The 11,748-nt window shown below is 40.9% G+C and overlaps 1 protein-coding gene across 2 annotated transcripts in view; it reads left to right on the plus strand.

The window, feature by feature from the left end:
• The window catches only part of LOC124038353 (cysteine-rich protein 2-like), a 28,329-nt gene extending 16,722 nt beyond the window's left edge, over positions 1–11,607 (plus strand). Inside the window, exons 4-7 of one of the 2 annotated variants that reach the window (XM_046354135.1) lie at positions 2,788–2,913; positions 7,079–7,153; positions 7,479–7,573; positions 10,995–11,607. In XM_046354135.1, coding sequence (XP_046210091.1) covers positions 2,788–2,913; positions 7,079–7,153; positions 7,479–7,573; positions 10,995–11,114 — 416 coding nt within the window. In that variant the 3' untranslated portion in view covers positions 11,115–11,607. The remainder of the gene's footprint in view (positions 1–2,787; positions 2,914–7,078; positions 7,154–7,478; positions 7,574–10,994) is intronic. The other variant, XM_046354136.1, reaches the window with a different exon arrangement.
• Positions 11,608–11,748: the final 141 nt, after the last annotated feature.

The raw sequence follows: 11,748 nt of genomic DNA on the forward strand, positions 1-11,748 counted from the left end.
GAAAACGTGTTCAAATTTAGATCCTACATCTGTACTTTACACACTCCACACACACGCACACAACACATTCAGTAGCACAAATGTACTAATTTCCTCACTCACACAAACAGCCATAAAAGTACTTGATTGATTAAGAAAACAATGTTAAAAACATTATAACATTTCATCACCCCTATACTATACCGGATGCTATACGGTCATACAAGGCATTTCCTTTCCCATGAATCAAAGTGCAAGACATCCTCAGTGTGCTGTGTGGGGACCAGATGGATATTTATATATCTATAATGACCTCCTGCCCTGGTGTTATACCGCCTGGCCAGTGGATTCTCATTTCCTAAAGTTGCTTCAATAGAAAAGTTTGAAAGTTGCATGAAAAGTAGGCCCCGTCTCAAAGTTGCTTAAATCTGTGACAACATTTTGAAGCACACCAAAATCCTATGATTTGTGTGTGCCATTAAAAAAAGTAGATTCAGAATTTTGGTGTACACGTCACATAGGCTTACACACTTAGTAATTATGGATTTTGAGTATTCACGAGTTACACCTGGAAGAAATACATACACATTTGGGTTTGTGAGTGCATGAATGAACTCTGATATAATCTGAGGTGCTTCCCTTTTAAAAGTGTTTTTTTATTACATTTTTATTTAAAGGTCATATAAGCTCATCATAACATTTTTGTCTGACTAAGCGGGGGTGCATTCAGACATTTGGGTATTATTCTGGGTAATTATGACATGTTCTGTATCCCAAATGGCACCCTATTCCTTATATAGTGCACAACTTTTGCCCAAAGCCCTATGGGTCCTTTCACTACTAAGACTTGGATTATTACCCAATGTGATGCTTTAATCGTTCTCAGGATGACTGGAATGGTGATTTAGTAGTGTATGAACCCAGGGACAGATTTAATAACTGGAGGAAAGATAGATATAGTCACCAGTGAAAGTCTACACACCCTTTGCACAGTCTTCACGTTTTACTGCCTTAAAATTAAATCTAAAAAAATCATTTTATTTGATTTTGTTCCTACCAATCTACACAACCTACTTCACATAGTCAAAGTGAAAGAAAAATTATAGAACATTTTCCTAATAAAAATAAATGAACATGTCTTCATTAGGTTTTCATACCCAAGTTAGTACTCAATGGAAGCAGCTTTGGCAGCAATTAGAGCTGTGATATTTTTTAAGTAAGATTCTAAGGGCAATTTATGGTCATTGTTTTTGTCAAAATTGCTCGAGCTCAGTCAAGTTGTTGGGAATCATTAATGACAGCAATATTCAAAGAAGGAAGGTCGTGTTAAAAACATAGTCTGCAAATAATCAATTATGTTTGCAATAAGCCTGTTAAGTAATACTGCAAGACAACATAGAAAATTACAGGTTTGCATCAAATCTAACACAATACAGGAGCAACCCTCTGTACTTTCAAGTATTGTGATGGCAGCATCATTTTATGAGTGTGCTTGTCACCAGTATGGGCTGGAGAGTTTGTCAAGATCAAAATAAACATGAAAGAAGAAAAATCCAGGTAAAAAGTTAGAGGAAAACCCACTTCAGTCTTCTGAAAACCTAACCCTGGGATAAAGTCTTACTTTCCAGAAGGACAATTACACATATGTTAATACCAAAGACCCACCAGAATGGTTTTAAAGAGGTGTTGCGTGTTCCTGAGACGTCCAGTCTCAGTCCTGACTTAAATTTGCTTGGGACAAAGTTTGAATATTCCTGTCCATCAATGATTCCCAACCAAATGTACTGTGCTTGAGCAATTTTGACAAAAACAATAGATATACAGTATATGTTTCCCTAACCTAATTTGGTATAAAGTTATTTTCAATAATTCACAGATGTAATGGCTGCCAAAGCTGCTTCCACCAAGTATTTACTCCGGGGTGTGAAGACATATGCAATCAAGGCATCTTCATTTAAAACAAATATTTTCACTTTAAAAATGGGGAGTAGGTTGTGTAAATTGTTAGGAAAAATATCAAATTGATTCGCTTTTCAGAATTTTTTCTAAGGCAGCAAAATGTATAGACTGTGCAAAGGGTGTGTAGACTTTCACTAGGCACCGTATCTGCAAACTGTTGAAAGCTCCCGCAGTTTATTGAGTGTAATGTTTCGAACCAAAGGTCTAAGTCACATTCGAAAAAATGGCAAGAATATAGGCGGCAAAATCTAATTTCCTAGATGGCACCTGGGTTCTATCAGTTTGGGGGCCAATACATCGGTGAGGGTCATTAGACTGGGAAAGCTAAATGTAAAGTAATGACGGTTACCCATCTGACAAACTTCAGCTCATATCTATGACATTTATTTTTACTATCTTTATAGATGATCTAGAAAGAATGAGATTACCCTCTAATGATGTGCATTTCAGATGAGTTGACCCAGTACATACATACAGAAACAAGGAATTTGTCTGGAATGTGTGTGTCTCTGGTGGTTTGGGTAGGATGTGGGTGGGGTTTGATTCTGGTTGTTTGGATAAAGGAACCTCAAACCCAACTGAAAAACAGCAGGCATTTCCCCTTGGCTTCTCCCTCCTCTGCAATTCTGCCTTTCGTCTAACGTGGGAGTTATGCAGTAGGACCTCTACTGGGGCTTAAAGCATTTCCTTTTTAATATAACACACTGACAACCAAATTTCGGTACAGCAGAAGAGTAACCAATGGTTCCATGGCACTAGTTGTAAGACACTTGTACTTTGGCTAAGTTCAAACTCTAGCGCCTCATAATACCACATAATACTATGGCTGCCTAATAACCTCTCCTCCAGGTGTGAACATTGGAGGGGCAGGCTCCTACATCTACGACACTCCTCAACCTGCCTTTGACAGCCCCTCAGAAGGATCACCCACCACACCATGGACCACCATGCAGGTCACCCGGAACCAACCCAAAGGTAAGGGACGGTAGCCTGATCTCAGATCTGTTTGCGCTGTTTTGCTATCTCCTAGGGTCATTGTCATTGCAAACAATACCATACGAAGACCACACAAACAGATCTGGGGCCAGGGGTAGTAATAGTGGTAGTAATAGTATTATTAAGGGAGTTTAGATTTAACATATTGTCTTAATGAAAAACAAAATCCCTGCAGTCAGCCAACAATGATTTGCAATTTGCTGAAATTGCTGCTGGCCTGCTGCTGCCTGGGCACGATCTGAGCGCCTGCTGCTGACGTCACTCACTATGCACTTTTGCGGCCAGGCACATGTTTTGTGTCAGGAATCCACAGATATGTTTTTTAACTCACTGAATAATGTTCACTCTATCAGTAATATAGAATCTAAACAGTGTGATGAACCCATCAAAGTTGAAGAGATTATAGAGTCTATCAAACATCTAAAGAACAATAAATCACCAGGTGTTGATGGAATTACATCAGAATTTTACAAATTATTTTCTGAACAAGTATTTGAAGTATTTTTTAGCAATGGGGCCTCCCGGGTGGCGCAGTGGTCTAAGGCACTGCGTCGCAGTGCTAGCTGTGCCACCAGAGACTCTGGGTTCGAGCCCAGGCTCTGATGCAGCTGGCAGCGACCGGGAGGTCCATGGGGCGACACACAACTGACCGAGCGTCGTCCGGGTTGGGGAGGGCTTGGCCGGTAGTGATATCCTTGTCTCATCACGCCCTAGCGACTCCTGTGGTGGGCCAGGCGCAGTGCACGCTGACCAGGCCGCTAGGTGTACGGTGTTTCCTCCGACACATTGGTGCGGCTGGCTTCCGGGTTGGATGCACGCTGTGTTAAGAAGCAGTGCGCTGTTGGGTTTAGTTTCTGGGGATGCATGGCTCTTGACCTTCGTCTCTCCCGAGCCCGTACGGGAGTTGTAGCGATGAGACAAGACAGTAACTACCAATAATTGATACCATGAATTGGGGTAAAAATACAAATCTTCTCTTCCTACAATAAGTCAGGGGTTAATAACACTGCCTGTGGTGCTGCTCATCGATAACTGGCGTCCAATTTGTCTTCTTATGACTATAAGATTTGGACGCCAGTTATCGATGAGCAGCACTTCTTTTTTAGGCAGTGTTATTAACCCCTGACTTATTGTAGGAGGGAGAAGATTTGTATTTTTTGACCCCAATTTCATGGTATCCAATTATTGATGAAACACAGTCTGGCTTCATGAGGAACAGACATATTTCTAACAATATCAGACTTGTATTAGACATACTTGACTACTCAGACCTAATAACTGAGGATAGTTTCATATTATTTGTAGATTTTTATAAAGCATTTGACACAGTAGAGCATCAGTTCCTCTTCCACTCCCTTGAGAGACTTGGCTTTGGGGATTTTTCTGTAACGCTATTAAGACTCTATGCAAATGGTCACAGCTCTATCAAATTGACATTTGGCACCTCACCTAGATTTGAGTTAGAGAGGAATTTGGCAAGGTTGTCCTATCTCCTCGTACCTGTTTTTATTCATCACCCAACTTCTTGCAAATTATTTAAATAATAGTCATGTACAAGGTATTTCCATAGCTGGTAAAGAAATGATTATAAGCCAGCTGGCTGACGATACTACACTTTTTCTGAAAGACGCCAACCAAATTCCCATATCTATCAATGTGATACAATCCTTTTCCAAAGCGTCTGGTCTACATCTTAACATTAAGAAATGTGAACTCATGGCTGTCAAAGTTTGTGTGACACCTTCATATTATGGTATTCCAGTAAAAGAAGAACTTACATATTTAGGCATAACCATTAAAAAGGATCAGAAGTCTAGAGGTTTACTAAATTTGAACCCTCTTGTTAGAAAAGCCCAGAAGAAGCTAAATCAATGGCTACAGAGGGACTTATCTTTAAAAGGTAGAATCCTAATAACCAAGGCTGAAGGTATCGCTAGACTAACATATGGCACTCTATCTTTATATCTTGACAGTAAAATAAGCAAGGAGATAGACCAGATGCTTTTCAACTTTCTGTGGAGAAACGTACCCATTACATTAGGAAATCTGTTGTAATGAACATTTATGAGGATGGTGGACTGAATTTTCTGGACTTTACTACCTTAAATAATACTTTTAAGATCAATTGGATAAAACAATTCCGAAGAAGACCCACTTCTATCTGGAATTTTATTCCTCATCATGTCTTCTCTACTTTTGGTGGCCTTAACTTCATGTTGTTTTGCAATGATAATATTGACAAAGTTCCAGTGAAACTTTCTGCTTTTCATCGGCAGGTTTTCTTGTCATGGTCCTTAATTTATAAACACAATTTTTGTCCACACAGATATTATATATGAAATAATCGGGATATATTGTATAAAAATACTTCTTTGTTTTTAGAATATTGGTTCTGAAATATTATTCTATCGGTGAGCCAACTGGTAAATGCAGAGAGTCTTTTACTCAGTTATTAGGAATTCTTATCACCTTACAAGGTCCCTGTAACACCTAAAGATTTTGCAATTGTTTTAGATGCCATACCCTCAGGTGTTTCTCTTTTATTCAGTGTCAAGACCTGACCCTCAGAGCGTACCTTCTATTGACCCTGTTGACTCATCAGTAGGAAAGACCTGACCCTCAGAGCGTACCTTCTATTGACCCTGTTGACTCATCAGTAGGAAAGACCTGACCCTCAGAGCGTACCTTCTATTGACCCTGTTGACTCATCAGTAGGAAAGACCTGACCCTCAGAGCGTACCTTCTATTGACCCTGTTGACTCATCAGTAGGAAAGACCTGACCTCAGAGCGTACCTTCTATTGACCCTGTTGACTCATCAGTAGGAAAGATTTGTTTCTCTTTTGGTCCATTCAACAACAGAGTGATACGAACCTTGTTTCAGCAGGATATTGTATCTATACCTTATGTCATGCCTTATTGGAATGGATTTGTTGATCATATCTGTTGGAAAGAAGTTTGGATGTTGCCACACACATACCTACTTGTTAACAAAATTAAGGAAGTTTCCTTTAAAATTATTCATAAATATTATCCTGCCAAACACTTTATGAAGAAGTTTAAGGAAAACATCAACTCAAATTGCTCCTTTTGTAATGACCACCCAGAAACAGTGTTGCATCTTTTTAGCATTGTATTAATGTAAGAAAACTGTGGCAAGACATCAGTAGATTTATAATTGAACACATTTATGAAGATCTTGTGGAGGGATGTACTGTTTGGATTCTTTACCTACGATTGGAATAAGCTGAAAAAGTGTTATGTAATTTATTTATTTTACTAGGCAAGTCAGTTAAGAACAAATTCTTATTTTCAATGACGCAGTCCAAATTCAAGCCATTACCAACTGCGTTACCTCTAAAACCAGTTTTTGGTTTGTCTTAAATATCCCTAACATCGCTGCCGGAAATTAGCACTTTGGGTCAAGTTTTCAAGGACATGACTAAAATACACCCGCTCATCTAGGCGCAAGTGAGCTGTTATAAGACATGTAAATTGCCGAACCTGATTTTAGCACTAGAAAATGCTACTATGCCAGTTTTTTACTTGACGCAATTCCAAAACGAACGTGCGTTTGACTCTAGCGCCGCCTTAAACCAGCCAAAAATAGAGCCATGCGTCTTCAAACAACCATCTCTGATTACAAGATTCAAGATTGACCCATGTTAGAACTTTAAACAGATCTTTTTAACAAACAACTTGTTGGGTATAACGTTTCCTTTCGAGATTAAAATTATTTTGAAGGAATGGGTGGGGTAGTTGCTGATCGCTAGATGTTAAATGTATAATGATTTATAATCTGTTGAATTTAGCCTTTTGTAAAACGTTGTAAACCCAAACGTTCTGTTATGTATCATGTCACTGTTTAATCTGAAAACATAGTTTATGTGTTAACTTGAATAGAAAAATTGTATATTTTGAATAATTATGTCAAATAGGAGATTACATTTATTTAATCAGCTGGACTTGATCACTGGTATGTTGAGTTTGTGTGTTTTGCACTGGTTTGTCCTTATGTTTGCTGTCTGGTAATTTGCAGAAAATCAAATATGTGAGTTTATGTAGGGTTCATTTATACGTTTAATTGAGGCTGATTTATTTGTTTCTGTCAGGTGAATAACCTCTAGCTATTGTTGTTTTGCCAGTACCTCACCCTCAGACCAGGATGTTTGCTGGAGAGACCTCACTCTGTCCTGGCTGTGAAAAAGTGGTCTATTTTGGTATGTTTTGGTCACATGATTGATTTATGATATAAACATTGACCACTCAACTATGCATTTTGTGCTTTCTTATATTTATTTTTCTATGTTGGACTGATAGTTCAAGTGGTCACTTAGCAGACTCTTATATTTTCAAAGTGAACTACAGTGAGTGCATACATTTTTGGTATGTGATCACTTTGGGAATTGAACCTAAGGCCTCAGTGTGGCAATCACCACGTTTTTACCAACTGACCCACACAGTACATTGTGCACTTTGTCTTAATTATCCTGACATGCCAGTTGAATGAGGTAATCATAGTGAGGTGTTTGTCTGTCTCTGCAGCAGAGAAGGTGATGTCCCTGGGTAGGAACTGGCACCGACCCTGCCTGCGCTGTGAGAGGTGTAAGAAGACACTGACCTCTGGTGGACATGCTGAGGTATCAAATCAAATCAAATTTTATTTGTCACATACACATGGTTAGCAGATGTTAATGCGAGTGTAGCGAAATGCTTGTGCTTCTAGTTCCGACAATGCAGTGATAACCAACAAGTAATCTAACTAACAATTCCAAAACTACTGTCTTATACACAGTGTAAGGGGATAAGGAACATGTACATAAGGATATATGAATGAGTGATGGTACAGAGCAGCATACAGTAGATGGTATCGAGTACAGTATATACATATGAGATGAGTGTGTAGACAAAGTAAACAAAGTGGCATAGTTAAAGTGGCTAGTGATACATGTGTTACATAAGGATGCAGTCGATGTTGTAGAGTACAGTATATACATATGTATATGAGATGAATAATGTAGGGTAAGTAACATTATATAAGGTAGCATTGTTTAAAGTGGCTAGTGATATATTTACATAATTTCCCATCAATTCCCATTATTAAAATGGCTGGAGTTGGGTCAGTGTCAATGACAGTGTGTTGGCAGCAGCCACTCAATGTTAGTGGTGGCTATTTAACAGTCTGATGGCCTTGAGATAGAAGCTGTTTTTCAGTCTCTCGGTCCCAGCTTTGATGCACCTGTACTGACCTCGCCTTCTGGATGATAGCGGGGTGAACAGGCAGTGGTTCGGGTGGTTGATGTCCTTGATGATCTTTATGGCCTTCCTGTAACAACGGGTGGTGTAGGTGTCCTGGAGGGCAGGTAGTTTGCCCCCGGTGATGCGTTGTGCAGTCCTCACTACCCTCTGGAGAGCCTTACGGTTGAGGGCGGAGCAGTTGCCGTACCAGGCGGTGATACAGCCCGCCAGGATGCTCTCGATTGTGCATCTGTAGAAGTTTGTGAGTGCTTTTGGTGACAAGCCGAATTTCTTCAGCCTCCTGAGGTTGAATAGGCGCTGCTGCGCCTTCTTCACGACGCTGTCAGTGTGAGTGGACCAATTCAGTTTGTCTGTGATGTGTATGCCGAGGAACTTAAAACTAGCTACCCTCTCCACTACTGTTCCATCGATGTGGATAGGGGGTGTTCCCTCTGCTGTTTCCTGAAGTCCACAATCATCTCCTTAGTTTTGTTGACGTTGAGTGTGAGGTTATTTTCCTGACACCACACTCCAAGGGCCCTCACCTCCTCCCTGTAGGCAGTCTCGTCGTTGTTGGTAATCAAGCCTACCACTGTTGTGTCGTCCGCAAACTTGATGATTGAGTTGGAGGCGTGCGTGGCCACGCAGTCGTGGGTGAACAGGGAGTACAGGAGAGGGCTCAGAACGCACCCTTGTGGGGCCCCCGTGTTGAGGATCAGCGGGGAGGAGATGTTGTTGCCTACCCTCACCACCTGGGGGCGGCCCGTCAGGAAGTCCAGTACCCAGTTGCACAGGGCGGGGTCGAGACCCAGGGTCTCGAGCTTGATGACGAGCTTGGAGGGTACTATGGTGTTGAATGCCGAGCTGTAGTCGATGAACAGCATTCTCACATAGGTATTCCTCTTGTCCAGGTGGGTTAGGGCAGTGTGCAGTGTGGTTGAGATTGCATCGTCTGTGGACCTATTTGGGTGGTAAGCAAATTGGAGTGGGTCTAGGGTGTCAGGTAGGGTGGAGGTGATATGGTCCTTGACTAGTCTCTCAAAGCACTTCATGATGACGGAAGTGAGTGCTACGGGGCGGTAGTCGTTTAGCTCAGTTACCTTAGCTTTTTTGGGAACAGGAACAATGGTGGCCCTCTTGAAGCATGTGGGAACAGCAGACTGGTATAGGGATTGATTGAATATGTCCGTAAACACACCGGCCAGCTGGTCTGCGCATGCTCGGAGGGCGCGGCTGGGGATGCCGTCTGGGCCTGCAGCCTTGCGAGGGTTAACACGTTTAAATGTCTTAATCACCTCGGCTGCAGTGAAGGAGAGACTGCATGTTTCCGTTGCAGGCCGTGTCAGTGGCACTGTATTGTCCTCAAAGCGGGCAAAAAGTTATTTAGTCTGCCTGGGAGCAAGACATCCTGGTCCGTGACTGGGCTGGATTTCATCTTGTAGTCCGTGATTGACTGTAGACCCTGCCACATGCCTCTTGTGTCTGAGCCATTGAATTGAGATTCCACTTTGTCTCTGTACTGACGCTTAGCTTGTTTGATAGCCTTACGGAGGGAATAGCTGCACTGTTTGTATTCAGTCATGTTGCCAGACACCTTGCCCTGATTAAAAGCAGTGGTTCGCGCTTTCAGTTTCACGCGAATGCTGCCATCAATCCACGGTTTCTGGTTAGGGAATGTTTTTATCGTTTTTATCGTTGTAACTGTCTACTACAGTTACTGATGACCTGAAGCGAGGGCTGCTTTTAAGATCAACATCAGTGTTTCTGTGTTGAAATTCACAAGTAAGGTTGATTTGATTGATTTTATTATTAAAGTGTCTTGCATTTTCAGGATGCCTAGCCCACATGGACTTATAAGACAATCTGAAGATGCATAGATGTTGGTTAATTAATTAAATCATACATAGAAGTGATTTAGCTCGTCTGGTAGGCTTGTGTCACTGGGGAGCTTGCGGCTGTGCTTCCCTTTGTAGTCTATAATAGTTTGCAAGCCCTGCCACATCTGACGAGTGTCGGAGCCAAGGTACAGTAGTATGTTTCAATCTTAGCCCTGTATTGACGCTTTGCCTGTTTGATGGTTCGTCGCAGGGCATAGCAGGATTTCTTGTAAACTTCCGGAGTAGAGTCCCGGACCTTGAAAGCGGCAGCTCTATCCTTTAGTTTAGTGCGAATGTTGCTTGTAATCCATGACTTCTGGTTGGGGTATGTACGTACAGTCACTGTGGGGACGACGTCCTCAATGCACTTATTGATAAAGCAAGTGACTGATATGGTGTACTCCTCAATGCCATCGGAAGAATCCCGAACATATTCCAGTCTGTGCTAACAAAACAGTCCTGTAGTTTAGCATCTGCTTCATCTGACTACTTTTTTATAGACCGAAACACTGGTGCTTCCTGCTTTAATTTGAGCTTTTAAGCAGGAATCAGGAGGATAGAGTTGTGGTTGGATTTACCAAATGGAGGGCGAGGGAGAGCTTTGTACGAGTGTGTGTGGAGTACAGGTGATCTACAATTGTTTTATCTCTGGTTGCACTCATGTTGATAGGAATTTGGTAGAACTGATTTAAAGTTTTCCTGCATTAACGTCTCTGGCCACTAGGAGCACCGCCTCTGGGTGAGTGGTTTCCTGTTTGCTTATTTCCTTATACAGCTGACCGAGTGCGGTCATAGTGCCAGCATCTGTCTGTGGTGGTAAATAAACAGCCACGAAAAGTATAACTGATATCCAGAAGAACTTTTTTGCCGTAAGATACCGTTGCAGAAACGTTATGTACAAAATAAGTTTAAAAAATGTAAATGGAATTTTTTCCCCTTGTTACAGCATGAAGGGATACCTTATTGCCACGTCCCTTGCTACGGCATCCTGTATGGACCAAAAGGAGTGAACATCGGCAAGGTGGGCTGTTACATCTATGAGAAGGAAGACATGGAGCAAAACTGAAATACCCAGCCAGTCCTAACCACACACTAAAAAGTAAGATGAATGGGGTTTCTGTTTGATTAGGGTAATTTCAGTGACTGAATTGAGTGACTGAAGTGATTCACTGACTGAATTGACAGGTATTGCAATGGACCCGACCACATGCTTGCTGATAAACATGAAGTATTTTTGTGTGTATTTTTACATATTGTTTGTATAACGTAATAATGTTTCCGAATATTTAAATCACTTTTGCAACCTGCTAAGCACACAGATTTATAAAATACGTATTTAACAACAGGTTCATATCCAATATTAAAGATTGATTGCATACATTTGCCAATGTTTATGGTGAGGAAGAATGCATAAAGAGTTATGATACGTTATCAAAGATAATATTTTGTTCCTCATTCATATGAAACAGAAAGGTGTCTTTACTAAATAAGATAATGCAGTATTGCAATTGAGTGGAAAATTAGAATTTGTATAGGAGGAATAAAATGAATTATGCTTCTCTTGTGTCTTGTTTTATTAAATCAGTGCAAGGTTTGAATGTTGTTTTTGATGTGGAACAAACACAATGAGATTACTTGAAAAGGTGTTTGAAAATTGTTGTTGGTGCACATTTGGGCATATAAAAAATATTTACAGAAAG

The sequence above is a fragment of the Oncorhynchus gorbuscha genome, linkage group LG06 (assembly GCF_021184085.1).
Source record: "Oncorhynchus gorbuscha isolate QuinsamMale2020 ecotype Even-year linkage group LG06, OgorEven_v1.0, whole genome shotgun sequence".
NCBI lineage: Eukaryota > Metazoa > Chordata > Actinopteri > Salmoniformes > Salmonidae > Oncorhynchus > Oncorhynchus gorbuscha.